Source organism: Semicossyphus pulcher, unplaced genomic scaffold (genome assembly GCF_022749685.1).
Source record: "Semicossyphus pulcher isolate SPU_LCO1_2020_fin unplaced genomic scaffold, fSemPul1.0.p SCAF_2, whole genome shotgun sequence".
Classification (NCBI taxonomy): Eukaryota; Metazoa; Chordata; class Actinopteri; order Labriformes; family Labridae; genus Semicossyphus; species Semicossyphus pulcher.
In genome coordinates this window covers 11,693,233-11,709,102 of record NW_027211693.1, presented here as the reverse complement: position 1 = coordinate 11,709,102, position 15,870 = coordinate 11,693,233, and the positions used below count along the sequence as shown (strand labels likewise).

General features: G+C 43.6%; 1 protein-coding gene across 1 annotated transcript in view; it reads right to left on the bottom strand.

Moving 5' to 3' along the window:
• Positions 1-15,870, bottom strand: part of slit3 (slit homolog 3 (Drosophila)) — a 295,699-nt gene that overhangs the window by 117,649 nt on the left and 162,180 nt on the right. Inside the window, exon 6 of the mRNA XM_069669598.1 lies at positions 1,033-1,104. Coding sequence (XP_069525699.1) covers positions 1,033-1,104 — 72 coding nt within the window. The remainder of the gene's footprint in view (positions 1-1,032; positions 1,105-15,870) is intronic.

Below are 15,870 nucleotides of genomic sequence, written 5' to 3'. Positions count from 1 at the left end.
CCATGCAGAATGTATGCAGACAAATGATGCTGGTGCCAAGCAGAAGGACTCAAAGCATGCTGTTAACTTTCCCCAGCTCCATTGGTATAAAACTAAGATATACAACTTTAACCTTTACAAATATTAGCACAAAAATTGCAGCAAAGCATCTGTGAAAGAGCAAATGGACACACACACACACATATTCTTGAACAGTGATGGGCGCCCACACACACACACACACACACACACACACACACACATGCATTGAAGCGTGTAGAAAGTGGACACCTCTCCCAACACTAGCAGTCACCAGTAACACCTCCGAGCATTGTGACAAATGAGCAGCTCTTAAAATGTGGACAGATCAGACGCACTAACTTGCGCATGCACGCACACACACACACACACACACACACAGCTGGATGCACACACACAAGAGCATCAACACATCCCCGTATGCACTAACACACATGGTGCAGAGAAAGCGCAGGTGGCTGATACACCGTTTTCCTCCCTGTGTGTGTGTGTGTGTGTGTGTGTGTGTGTGTGTGTGCGTGTGTTGGAGGATTGTAAAGTCAAGGACAACGCGTTTCCTGGTGAATGAACAGGTACGCTGCGCTTCATCCTGACAAGCGTCAGGCACAAAAGCACTTAGACGTACCCCTCGGGGACGTCATCAAACATAATTCACACGCAGAAACATGTAAAGGAACTACATTTTCACAATAAAAGCATCTTTAAGTTGTGTTGAAGATGTAAAGCAGATGTGAAGGAAAAGATGAGAGAGAAAAGTAGATAAAGGGGAAGGAAGAAGGGATGCAAGAAAGAGAAGAGGAAGAAAATGTAAGGAAAAAGAAGCATGAAAGGACGAGAACTGAATAAGACAGAATATAAAAGCTGATAAGGAGAGGAGAGCGCAGGACAGGTCCCTGCTTCACAGACAACACATGCAGAAGGGGAGAGAGGAGAAGAGGGGATGAGAGGAGGAGGAGGAGGAGGAGAGAGATGGAGCAGCCGGAGTGAAAGGACCGGGGTTTTTTCTCTACTTACAGAATCTCCAGATCGCGCAGCGCTCGGAAAGCTCCATCTTCGATGCAGCTGATGTGGTTGCTGTCCAGTTGCCTGCACCGAGCACACACACACAGACGAACACACACACACACACAGATGAGAGAGAGATAGGAGAGAGTCAGGCGCAAGTATGCACGGTCCGCTCAGCTGGGGGAGGGACTAACACAAGGCAGGTTCCGTGAATGAGTGTGTGTGTGTGGGTGATAGTGAGGTGATAGTGGGCTGAAGGTAGCAGGTGGAAGACACCGGTGCTAACTCTCTCTCCCAGCCCCACTCACCCTCAAACACACACACACACACACACACACATACACTCCAGGGATACCCAGTCGAGACGCTAGCACACAAGCTCAGGTTAAGTCTCTCACCTCGCTGCTGATGTGACCGGCCCTGAGGAGAGGAGGAGAGGAAAAGGAGAGCGCCGGAGAGGAGACCAGTGCACTGAAGTGGCCTGCCTGGCGTCAGCCTATCACCTCCCTCCCCTGCCGAACGCCCGGCGCACACTGGCCACCGGGAGAGAGAGGGACGAGAGAGGTAGACGCAGCACAGAAGAGAGCGAGCGAGCCGAAAGCTACTAAAGCCCACCCTGCTTGTCTGTTCTGTAAATATTAATTGCATTTTCTCCTCTCCCATCCTCCTTTTCCTCCTCCTCCTCCTCCTCCCCTCCCCCCCATGTCCTCTTTTATTCTTTTTTCTCCTCCCTCTGTAGTGAAAGAGGGAGTAATTTCATTACATTAGGCCAGCCAATCCATTAAGGGCCTTTTACCGGCTCTGTCACTGAAACAATTTCATTAAAAGGAAAGCCTCCGTAAATCAAGCTACAGTCACGACTCTGCCTCTCTTTCCCGTTCTTCTTCCTTTCTCTCTCTCTCTCTCTCTACCACCCAACTCTTCGTCTCTCGCCCTCCCCCTCCTCGCTGGCTCGTGCAACGGTCCTCCCAGATGCACCCTGTACCCCACCGTCATCTATCCTTTGCTTTTACTTTAATTTGCTTGGCTTTTAGGTATTCAACCCCCCCTTCTCCTCCACCGTCCATCCATCCCTCCATCCATGAACCCAACAACCCTGGAACTTCCTCTCCTCCCTTCCTCCCTCCCTCCATCCTTCCTTCCTTTACTCCCTCCCATCCATCCCTCCTCTCCTCCCGCCTTTTCCCTCTTCTTCTGCGGCGGAGCAGATGGATGGATGCAGGTGGAAGGATACAAAAGGGCAAACATTTAGGCGTCCCCTCTTGTTTCTTTTTTAACTCAACCAGGAGGGATGAGTGGTATTAGACTGTTACACACACACAGACACACACACACTCAAACAGGTGGACACACACACACAGACACAAGAAGGAAAATATGTAACCAAACACACAACAGACACAAAACGCAGCTACTTACTGTCTGCTCCCCAGACACTCGAAGATAAAAGCATATCACTCCACCTTAATCTTCTCCTCCTTGTCCCCTTCCCCATCTCATCTCTCCTCCACTACATCCCTCCGTCCCTAATCCCTTTGCTGTCTTTTTCCTCCCCTTGTTTCCAAGCATCCATCCTCTCCATTTTTCATGTTCTGCCCCTCTCCCTCCATTCATAATCCATTTTTTCCCTCCCTCTAGTGCCCTCTCATCTCTGATTCCCCTTCACCTTTCCTCTTCTCGCACCCCATCTATCCTTCGCTAATCCATTTCTTCTCCCTCTTTTTTCTTTTATCAACCTTTTAAAATCTCCTCTTCTTCTTCTTCTTCTTCTTCTTCTCTGTGTTTGCTGCAGCTGTTAGATCAGTCATGTCAGCTTTTTTAAAACTGCGAGTACGGAGGTCTCCAAAGCAGGAGCCGGGGCTGCCTCTGTAGAGCGGCAGAAATTACATCAGGGCTTCTGGAGCGACTTATTCTTTGGTTTGTTTTTATATGTGCATGTTTGCGTGAGAGCCGGAGAACAATGGGAGGGCTGTGGAAGTCCTCAGAGTATGTGGAAACTTTATTTACTGTGGTACATCACACATGCGCCTAAATATGCAGCTGTATTTCAAAAGTCTTTTTTGACCAGCTCTTATTTTGAAATTTCTTGAGTCCACAACAGGCCAATAGAAGGCAGCATAGCAAGCTAATTTTTCATATATTTCCACCTGATATTGACCAACTGCTGGTGGTAAACAGGTGGCGTGAGTTCAGTCGGGACTGAAGACAGTAAATACCCAACCACTCTGTGCCCACAGGCCGGCTTTGGCCAGGAACATGATTATTTTCAGCCTCTAAAGGCTCCCAGAGCCTGATGAGATGTTTTGATCTGATTTGATGCAATGCAATTACATCATAGAGGTGATTTAGGGAGAACTTATTTACAGCCCTCGCCGTGCTGCACTTGATAAAATGGTCACGATTGGTGTTATTATGTTACAAAAGAAAAGTCTAATAGGGATGAGTTTTTTCTTCTTTGCGACTTGTTGTCCGTGAGCTGTGGGTGTGAGCATCTGTTTAATGACTTGACTCTAAAATAAAGTGAGTCCAGGGATCATACGACCATATGGCACTGCCATGTTTGTGTTTCATGTAATTAAAAGTCATGTTTTTTTTAGTAAGGCAAACTGGCACGCAGCCGGATCAGCCATATGGAGACGCATGGCACTGCCAGAGTTGACTGTGGTTATGAAAGCACTATTGCTCTTTTGGCGACACTGGATCTGAAGTGTAAGGATAAGGTTGAGCAAACATTATTTTATGCAGCCAAGTGGCACAGTCAACTATTTAATGATAACACTTTTATACTGCACATGTACGATTACAATCGTCGCTGATGATGGAAGCAGAGCAGCCTTTATGTTGAAGGCAGAAAGGGGTCATAGTCTCGGACGTTCATGCAAAAGACTGAAGTTCACGTCCTGCAATGATTGTTTATGAACGTTCCCTAACACTAACAATGACTTTAATGGCAGCTTTTGCCTTACCTTAACCAGTTTATGTTGAGTAAATGTGCGCTCTTGTTGGCAGTGGTTGTTAAAATAATGTCAGTGAACATTATCTTGGTAATAGAGAAACAACAGCAATGGTGCTACTAATGCTAAATATTATAACCTATGTTCATGTGTTCCTGACAAATGACTATTTGTAGCTGACAAAATAATGGCTACCTTCTCTAAGCAGCAGAGGTAGACGTAACGGGTAGGTGTCTGAAGTTTGCATTCTGTCATCTAACGACAATCAATGTTGGTGTCTATTAGAGGTGGGAATCGCGGGGTAACTCACGATACGATACGCGGCCCACGATGACGATAATATCACGATACAGCGATTCTGCGATAATTGATAAATTGCAAGACAATCATATAATGATACATCACGATATCTGATTAAGTGAAGAACACAAAATGATCCGAAAAAGGTGAAGAGCAGGATTCATGTATTTTTTCACTGCAATTTGGTGTCACAGAAGTATACTGTAAAACAGATTAGGAATTTGGATTATAGTAATAACCTCGAAGATTTTCATTTAAATAAATCTATCTATCGCAGAATGAGGTAACACAATGGTGATTGAGTCTATGGCCCACTGATGAAAGCCTTTGCATTTGCAGTATTACAGACTGGGTGTCTGGTGCGACTTTTGCGGAAAAAATCACAAGCGGCGCCCAGTTAGTGACGCGTTTTCCATCACCCAGCAGTGGTTGGTCTGCCAGAGAGGGGAGGCGGAGCTAAGCGGCTGCTTTTCTGCTCTCTGCAAGTGTTGTGAGTAAACAGTAATCTACTATGGCTGAACAAACAAAGAAGAGATCGATGACTACAGATACAACTTCAAGAAGAAGTGAAAATCCAAAGAAAAAGAAACAAACTCGACGCTCAGATGAAGCAAACAGTCTAAAAAGGAAAGCGACCGTCAGCGAGGAAAATCAAGAGTTACAACCGGATCCAACCGTGGACGTCACACATGCAACACTGTCTGGATATCTGGGAAGTGTGATCCTGCAATTACTGTTTATCGCCATGGGTGGCGCCAAAGAGAACAAAACTGAGATCTTCACGTTTATAACTTTAATGTCTTAAGCACCACCGCGAGGAGTCATGAAGTAGTGATGCGGCGATGGCAGGGAAATCTGGTATATTTGTAAATTAAAATATTGATATTTGGCACCAGTGCATAAATAATGTTTTATATATTGCTGTATTGATATTTTGTCCCACCCCTAGTTTCTATAAACCACGGCCAAAAGGTTGCCCTAAAATGAAGCAAAACGTCAGAGGTCGTTCAATCAGAAAATGCTCACACATTTCATTTTTGTAATGGTCATATGGGACTTTTTTGGAAGACACTGGCCAAACTACTTATGTTGTTGGTTTGTGAGAACTTCCTGTAAGATGTGTCCATAAAGATAAAATACACAATTTGAAGTTGAAGACCTACAAGTGTTCGTTTGTCATCGTCCACCAGTGAAACTCTGTAGAAGTGTTAAAGACTGTCAGACATCTGATGGCGTCAACCCCACAGGACTGTTTTGAATTTTAAAAACATATAATCCTGACTCTGGAGAGACCTCACATCAGTACTCTACCTAGAATTAAGAATAACTGGTGGATTCATATTGGCGGCCATGAACTTCATCTCCCATCGTCATGCACAGTAAACGATTCCATCTTCTGTGATATGATTGGATTCCTCTGACAGCTTTGTTCACCAAGCAGCCTGATTAGCAGTGACATGATTGCTATCAGTCTGGAATGAGGGTGTACTTTGTGTGAGTGTGTGCGTCTGTATTGGTACCATCATGTCGCGCTGTAGTTCTTGCGTGTGTGCGGTTTTGAAGTGTTCAGATCATAAGTGTTTGTTACAGGGGATAGAAGGGGGACCACAATTTAATTTCCTTCCATATAATTAGTTAGTGTGTTTAATCATGTCTATCATAAGGCCTATTGGCAAACTGATTCAATGCTTCCCTCTGCTACCATCTGGAGCAGAGGGAGGCACACACACACACACACACACACACACACAGTGACCCTGTAGCTTCATGAATCCATCAGTGAGCATCCAGTACTGACTGAGTAATTAATGAAAGGACACAGGACGAGAAGAGGACTCACTCAGTTTCCTTCCAAAAGCATATCAGCAAATAAACCTTCATCAGACTGGGAACTTGATGTAAACAGCACGTTTCATGACTGGAAGTTTCCCATGTGTCTGCATGTGTTGGATAAAGAATTCACAAAAGCATAATGGAGCAAATGTCTGTCACAGACTGTCATACAGGAGACTAAAGTGCACGTCCTGCAGTTACTGTGGTTCAAGTCATTCAACCACAACGCTTGCCGTACCTTAACCATAGTTCATTTTGCATAGACCTGAGTGTTGTGTATTTTGGCCCACTGTGACTCCCGTAGTAAGGGCCTCCCATGGTATTATGGGATACTGCTGTACTGTTGTTGTAAGCCATGCTGTCGTAGGACCATGCTGCTGTTCCATAATAAATAATTATATTCAGAGTATGACAATTATTATACAGGTAACCTGAAACGGTAACAGCTTTTTCCTTACACAAATACACCTTAGGGTGCTTTCACACCTTAAGACCATTGATTGATTTGTGTTCACATGGCAGCTTTTACCAGCAGACCAGAAATCTAGATGCGCGAGGAAACTGCTTTCTGATTGTTAAAAACAGAACAGCTCGCTGCGCCTTTTTTTTCTACTGTTGTTAAGGCAACCACCGAATCATAGCTGTCATTAACCTAACCGTTATATTGTAAACTGACAGAAGGCCCGCCTCTCCTTTCATCCGACTGGACAATCAGAAAAAAGGCCCATGATGTCGGGCGCTTTTCTGCTTTGAGTTGAAGTTTTTTGAACTCGAGGCGCTCAGAGCGTTTCCTCAGAAACACAAGGTGCTCTGCAACGCAAAAGCAGCGCCCAAAAAGCTTCCCTCTCATTGAAAACAATGACAAAAAAGTCACCTGCTGCTAAAACACGTTCTGTCTGATCGGGCTCAAGTCTGTTTCACTTCTAACCAACATTGTTCCAAAGTTGGAATGTGTTTGTTTGAACACCTCCGTGTTCTTGTGTCTTTCGACAGTCCTCTGCTCATCTTGCTGCCTGGCCGTCTCTGCAAGTGTCAATCCGTTAACAGCCCACAAAGCAGTTTTTTGGTTTGCTTCCTACATTAGGTCCTACTTTAAGTCTGATTATGTTCACACCTGAATCGAACCGGAGCGTGGCTCTTTGGAAACAGACTGAGTCACGTCTTTTCTGACAGGTGGATTGGTCCGCACCAGAGTTTAAACGCGCGTTCTCACCTGTCCAAATGAACTGGACATTTGGAGTAAAGTCCGGATGTAAAAAATAATAAAACTAAATGTTGGTTCCTTTTGACTACAAACATGCATTTACCCGAGCCAAGGAGAATTAGTTCCCTAAATGTTAACGAAAGCTTAGCCAGTGAGGTGAACTGATCAAAGAAGGCTCATATGTACTTTTTGTATCATGGATGCTTTGTATGGCACTGACGAACTACCTGTTTGGTCCTCTTGTGAGAGCTTTGTGTAAGATTTCCATGATGAAGACACCTACCATTGTCCACCAGTGAAACTCAAACTACTCGATGTGATGCTGGATGATTCTGCAAGACAAATAACTTCAATCTGTCTTGAATCTCCAAACTTTGCGCTGCTCTACAGGGTTATGTTTTTGAACTTTAAAAACATACAGTCCTTTTTCATTGACAGGCTTTGACTTGCAAATGCTTTTAGAGATATTGAAGGGTACATGAGGAGGGAGGCCATGTCATGTTGTTCACATGATAATAAGTCCAACTCTTTGGACGGTGTTCCAGATTAATTCGTGCTGTCAGGGACATCAAGTGGCTTTCAATTCAAGTCTGTTTTGCAAATCAAATTAGACAAACGGAATATAAACTCAAAGAGGATTTATGAGTTTTATAACCCTGTTTGCAGAAGAAAAAACAGAGGAAAGAGATGGAAACAGATTTGTCTGATGTTAAAGGTCAATTCGAGCCTGCAGAAGTTGTTTTCTGAAACTACACTTTGTGTTTTAGTTTAAGTAAATTTAACATCAAAGCAGAACCACAAACCCGATCGCTGGGATGAAATATGGAGCTGTTAGCGGGATGTTTGTCGAGCTAAGGATGCTACAACTCAGACAGAGCTATTGACATTTTCTGCCTCCTGTCTCTGCTGGTCACAACCTTAATGAATTAGCCACATCCTGCCATTTAAGGAACAGCGTGGGGGTGGGGTGGGGGTGTAGTGCAAAGAATGATGGGACTCTGAGTAAACAGTTTCTGATTGTGTCCTGACATCAACGCAAGGCTGAACATGCTTAGACGAGGACAAAATGATGTGGTGAATGTATGTGAATTGTCTGTCCTGGTGTCGCCTTCATTTATCGACGTCGTGCAATCATAGGAGGAGCATTATTAATCTCTTTCGGTGTACTTTCAAACCGTCTCTCACTAGATATACGTCCAGCTTTAGTTGTCCATTGTTAGAATTGTGGTAAACATAAAAACAACTGAAGGCAAACATCTGCAATGACAGAAAGCAGGTCAGAAACTTCTGTGTGTGTGTGTGTGTGCACGCAGCCGACACAATGTTCTCACCTCTCTCTAAGGCGCTGTAGTCATAATTCAAACAAACGGCCACCCTGCACTGCATTGTGGGTAGGGAAGCGTGAAGTGTGGAGGCGTTTTACGAGGCAGAAGAGAAAGGAGAGGATGACAGGAAGGAGAAAGGTAAAGAAGTAAAGCCATAGGGTGGATCTTTTGTTGTTTACACAGATACAGTGTGAAGAATTACATATTACAATTTCACCCCATTCTTTCCAAACACCTGAAGGTACCACAGCTCCAGCGAGGAGATGCTGAGCATGGGTGGACCCGGCGGGAGAAATGAATTAAATTTTCCTACAATAAAAAAAAGTGTGTACGAGAGCGAGGAGGCAGGCAGATGGAAAACAAGGTACGATATGAGGACGCGATGGCTGCAGAAGATAAAGAGCGTGTCTGTGTGGGCACTGAGGTGTAATGTGAGGGCATATGAAACAGCTGTACCTTATCTGATGCCTCCATGCTTCTCTGTAATCCAGCCGCGGCTATATGCCTTCCAGCATGAGTGACTCACATGTGTTGTGATTTAAGCGTGAAGACGACTGTACACACATGCAGTAACTGTGGTTAAACACATTTATGCCTGCTGCTCGGTCCCTGGTCTCTACAGGCAGACTCACAGTAGCTCACTACTGGATATGACAGTATATTTTCATGTATGTCCTAATAAAACAGGTTTAAATAGCATTGTTACAGAATCTCAACATATGATGATGCATCGACGGTATGTAAAAAGTAAAGTACTTTTAAAGGACTATCAAAATAAGGCGGTAAATGTTTGCAATTGAGGAAATGCCAGCGCTCTTATTTTGTTAACAATCGCTCACTCCTTTTTATGATCTGTTTTTATTTGATGTTTATATTTATCTGAATACATTTAGCCACATTACATTGCATTAATGTGTTTGAATTAATTCTTTGTCGTGATTTTTATTGTTATGTCTTCAAACCAGCCTGCCTCACTCGTCCGCACCCTGAGGGAGGAATAAAAGACGGAATTGAACTGAATGAGTTTTGACACCTCGAATTTACGCAAGGTCACTGAAACATGTGAAACAATGTTGTTAGTTGTTCTTTAATGAAGTCAGCCAACAACGCAGGGGGGTAAATGTTAATGAACACTTGCACACGGCTAATTAAACTCCAGCTATAGCTGCTAAGCTGTGAGAAAGTTGCATTTAGACAGCTAATTTTTTGAGCCTACCTTTATATCTTAGAAACAGCATGAACAAAGGAACACAATCCTATTCAATTAAAGGTGTTGCTTCATTAGCACGGAGCTCATCAGCTGGAGTGCGAGCAGTTGTTGGTCACAGAGATGCAGACGCTGAATAAGTGTCAAGGCAGGCAAGTGTGAGGCTCTCAGAAGTGAACATCTAGAGCGAGGTAACTAGGTAACTGAGAGTTGTCCTTGTGCAAAAGTTTAAACTCATCCATGTTAAAAAGGCAGTAGCTTGACTTTGGCAGCAACTGTTTTCATAAATATTCAAACACTTCATTTAACTGTGTTTGCCATACCGCTGACTGACATTTATTATTTTTTTTTTGGTCTTATGGTGGAGATGGTGGAGCAAAAGGTCAGTCAGTTTTCTGTAGACTGAGAGCTGGCTTTATGTTGTTGATGAGCTACGAGAGATGTTCCAAAACAATTATTTCCTTCCAATTACAGATTAATTTAGCTTGTGTTTTGGCTGGAACCAAACCAATCATTTCCACAGAGATACATAAATATAAATATGTTTATATAAAGTGTAAGGTTAGGGTTATGTGGAGGCCTATATGATTAACCCTGTTTGGCAACACTGGTGCTACTCCTGAAAACTGAAGCCCTGCAGACCAAACAGATCATTGCTTTACAAGTGAGATGTTCAGTTAAATTAGCTGTGTCCCAATCCACGGGCTGCAGCCTTCAAAGGAGGCGGTCCACCGAGGATGCTCCATTCATAGACTGCATAGATCGTTAACGCCGAACTGAAATGAGATGGTCTGGTCTACCCTTGCGTCACCAAACGCAGCTCCTATCGCCTAGCAACAGGTAGCTAGCGGGCTAACTAGCAAGCATAACTATAATCGCCTAACCTCTTATATATTATAAGTGTATTCCTCGGCCGTTTAAAAGTCCGCCATTTTGTTGGAATTAGCGCACAGTGCATCTTGGGTTACGATGGGCCGCAAAGGATGCACCCGATGAAGGACGTATTTGTCGGCCGCATCTGAAGGCGCCTTCGAACTGGGACAGCCTTCGACGTGCTTTTGTGATGCAATCAGCCTTCAATACGGCCTTTGAAGGCTGCAGCCGCTGGATTGGGACACAGCTATTGTGTTCTTGTGCAGCCCAGTTGTCGTTTGCTGACCTCAATTGATAAACTAACTGAAACTAGCTTTTTGACACTTCTCTTCAACTGTGGTTGCAAGTGGCAGCCATTATAAATGGTATCGATTGTAAGACGACCACTGAGCCACAGCCGCCCCTGATGGGCAGCGGGCAGGTCATTTATAGTCCAATATTTTTCCCCCTCTTGCTGTTGGTGGTATCGGGACAGAATAGGTGGCCCGGCCCATCCGGCATTTAGGAGACTTGCCGAATTGCCAGCCCAATCGTGCGACCGGTGATCCCGCCTGACACTGCTAACTTTTTGGGCTGGTTCTATGTCCTACTTTAACTGAAGGGATCAGGCACTTCTTTGTTACGAGCTCAGGAGCAGCAAAGACAGCAGAGGACTTAGATGCCAGAGAGAGCCCGTTGTCGGACATTCACCGGTGCTGTTAATGTGATGACTTCCCTGGCAAGGCCCGTCGACACAACTCCAGACATGATGAGACAAGATTAGGTTATATAGAAAAATCGGATTTGATACGATTAGATACAATAAGATAAGCATCCAGAACATAACGTACAGTAAACATAAGAAAACAGGAATTTTGGCACATTACGTTCTATCCTTTCTACTCTACATTTACCTTTATCATCTACAGTTTGACTGACAGGCTGAGTTTAGGGGGATGACAGGACCTGCAGTCAGCACAAAGACGAGAACACACATACACACACAAACACCTAGCCTCAGATGTATGGCATATACCTGTCTCCTTAGGTTAGCAGAAGCTTACAGTAATCGTATTTGCCAGCTTCTTGGCACTTTCAGCAAAGCAGTCAATCTGATAGCCGGGTCGAGAGGGTCCTACACTATATGTGTGTGTGTGTGTGTGTGTGCGTGTGTGAAAGAAGTGTACGATACAATACTAGCCACTGGGCAACTTGAAAGGGAACAACCGAGCGAGAGAGAGCGAGAGACGCGAGACAGAAAGGGCGAGATTGAGAGAGGCGAAGAGGGACGGAGGAGAAAGTGAGACAAAGTGAGGGAGGGAGAGAGAGACATACGAGAAAATCAATGCTGTGTCCACCAGGGACAGAATGTCATGACGTTTTTTTTCTACTCCGTGGTATAATGGAGGGCTGGAGCCTTTTACTGCAGGAGTCACCTTGTCTAATGGAGGGAGGGATGGAGAGGGTAAAAAGAGGGGAGAATTTAAGAGAGGGGGGCTTGTTGGAGGACACTTGGATGGTGAAAAATGGAGGGAAGAACCGAGGAGAAAGATCAATCGAAAAAGACCAAGAGGGTCGGACAGAAGAGTGACAGACAAATGATGGGATAAGAGAAACAAGAAGAAGAGGAATGAGGAAGGGATTGTAAAATTGTTAGCTCGGAGGAATGCGGGTGAAGACGTGATGACAGATGAAGGGAGGAGGAGGAAATGTAAGGGGGAGGAAGAGGGAAAGGCAGACACTGAAGGAGGAAGAGAGAAGGATGAGGAGAAAAGAGAAGAGAAGCAGGAGGAGGTGCTGTAAAACTGCAAAAAGCAGGGGGAAGAAACGGATGAGCCTGAGTCACTCCTGATTTTGGCAAGAAAAAAAAGTTAAATGATTCACTTTGTAGGTCAAAGCAATTTAGCGAAAAACATTTTAACGGGGGAAGAGACAATTTTACCGTCAAATTTGATTGATACGACTTTATAGCTTTGGCAGGAAGTGAGGGGAGAGTGCGGTGTTAAAAAGGTAAGGGGGCAGAGTGCAGCTTTTTAGAGTGGAAAATATCCAACGTGCAAATTCTGGGAAGTCGTATTGAATTTCACCTACTCTACTCCGGAGTGTCTCGGTGGGATAACCAAAGGAGACTGTGGTTACACTGGGCAGTCACCAGGTGTAAATGTATGTTAATGTATGAATGTGACGCAGGGACATACCGCACGCTCAGCAAACGTTCAGTGGATAAAAGGAGGTTAAAGACATTAATAAAAACATCACAACTAAGATGTGAATTGTTCGGCACTTCATTTTTTCTGGCACCGAACGTCAGACGGCTGCGAGTGTGTCTAAGGTAGAAGATATAAGGTGTTGCGGGGCCATTTGTGCAGATGAAATGGAGAAAATGGATTACAACCTGAACTCTAAGCTTTGGAGCACAGCCATAAGAGCTGACACTCGCTCTCTTATACACACACACAAACACATCCACACACTCAGCAGTGTAAAGTACAAGCACTTTCAGGTCCATTTAACTTAAGAGTAATAATCTCCCGTGGACTTTGGAGGCCATATTGAACTTACATTACACTTGGGAGCGGAAACTAACCAGATTTACTGATCTGTAGCAAGATGCATATTAATCAATTGCCCAATGAAAAAGTGGTATAAGAGCTTACAGCTTTAAATCAAGGACACATTAGTTCACATTTAAAGGTGATGCATGCATTTGGCTGGTTGTGTAGGCGTACTGGAAATAAATCCAAAGCAGTTAACTCTCTGTGCTCGCTAATCTTGGCTAATCAGTGTTTTTGCTAGCTGGGTGAAATGTCGTGATGACTGTGCCAACTCAAGCCAGGGCCCAGGATTCCTTCAGTGTTTTGTGCTGGATAGAATCAATCTGAAGCACAGAGGCATACAGAGTAACAGGAAACCCCTACGGTGGAAGAATAAGTACCTAACTACTTGCTAGAGCAACTGAATCACAGTTAAAAACACGACTTCCAAGGTTGGTTAGCAGCACTTGTCAGCAAGACTCTGCAATGCAAACACTGACTGCTCATCATTTGGCATCAGGGCATAGATAAGAGGTATTAGGGGCCTATCCTCCACGTCCCAGTGGCTGAGTAGCTGTTATCATCAATTGGTAACGTGTAACGACCAATATTTGGGGGCATCGGCCGTCTCTCAATCAGAAGGTTTGGGGTTCGAAGCCTGACTGCTACATGTTGAAGCGTCCTTGGACAATGTGCATAGATACTGATTGGACATTGGCACTTAGGCCAATCAGTGTGCGAATGAATGTGAATGGTTGAATGTGACATGAACTGTAAAAGCGCTTTGAGTGGTTAGAAGACTAGAAAAGCGCTATATAAGTACAGTCCATTTACCATTTACCATATTTACCTAAGTGGACTTAGTGATTATGAAAGAGCAAAGTGTACTGGGCAGTCAGGTAGCCTGGTAGAAATAATGACAAAGTCCATGTAAGGTTGTGTTTGTGGTGGATGGAAGAAGAAGAGGATGGATGAAGCTGTTTTGACGGATGGAGGTTACACAATGTGTGACTTAACGTCCCTTTTTTATGGCCTCCTTGAAGTACAGCTGTCAACCAAAACCACTATCTTGTTTCCAAATCTAACCAAGTTATATTGGTTTCATAACTTAAACCAAACTGTGACAGCTACCAGGAGTAAACCTTGGTTTATTATTGTTACCGTGACGATAAAGGTCGGGTAACGTTCCAACTGTCGCTGCGTACATGTTCTTCGGGACTACCTGTCGTCACAATAACAGCTGATAACGGTGCACTGAATGATCCGATAACATCTGGAACAGGTGTAATCACATGAGCACTTTAAGGACTCCTCTACCACGCTGACTTAAAAGCTGACGTTCACAACTTCCTCTTGATATAACTGACACGTCTATAAGGACACAGTATCAAAGTCAAATGTTCTATGTTGAAGCTTTCATTTAGACATGATCTTCGTTGGCATTATGTAATAAAATAAAAGATTGTATTTCATTAGTCTGGTATATAAAATTGACACATGTCAAGCAATCAAATATAAACCATCTCTGCATCAGTGATGGCAATAATGATCTATTAACTTATTAGCTAACATCCAATTGTGTGAACTTTAACCTTTATTTTATGAGCACTCAGTTTTCCTAAATGTAGCATGGGTTAAAAAACTGCACTTTACATTATTTGTTTACAGTGAAACTAAATGACGACAGCAGACGATCTTTATATTAATCTCACAATCATGTCTGTCTCCATCTCTGGGTTTCTCTCTCGTCTCATTTAGCCAAAGAACATTGTTGTGTTTTGTCACTCAGCGGCTCCTGAGTGAAATAAAGCTGCGGTTATTATCTTTTTGCATATTGTTGTTATTATTCTCTACTCTGCGTCTCTATCCCCATCTGAACGTCTATCATGTCAGTCACAGCTGATAAAACACAACAGCAAACTTTAATTCACACAGAGAAGATTTGTCGAGCACATTTTCATTCTTTTATCAGCTTTATTGTCCAATCTCTCACCCCACATCGAGCTCTCTCACATCGAGGACTTTGTTTACCCCCCAGAGTCTGTCTCGCAGTTTCCTATGCAGCATCAGGCAGGATTGATCAGCCGTTATTGATGAGCAGCATTGATCAGGCAGCGCATTGATCACACTATTGGTGATTAGGACGTCATGAATAAATGACAGGGGGTTATCGAGCGATTGACGTGAGGACCAAGCCTCTCTGGACTGAAGGAGAAGGTGGGGAAGACGAGGAAAGGAGATGAAGATGAGGAACAATGGAGAGGTGAAAAAGGAGGACAGGGAGAAGTGATGAAAAGTAGAAATTTAAATGAGGAGAAATAATGAACAATGTGCACTTACAGTTTAACTTCATCTAAACTGAATTTAAGGGCTGAACAATTTAAAAAAAAATCTAATTTGGATTATTTTGACTTTCAATGTTTTTCGATATTAATAATAATACGTTTTACATCATTATTCTCATTTTCATTGAAACATTGAAATTATCATGGTGTGATTTTTGCAGGGATCTGTACCAAACAATATTTGATACTTCTGTCTGTGTATGATGTGTAGGCCAGAACATCTCTGCAGCACTTTGTTTAAACTAAAATAGTATTTTAACACACATCTAACTGATATTGCACCTCCTGTGAAA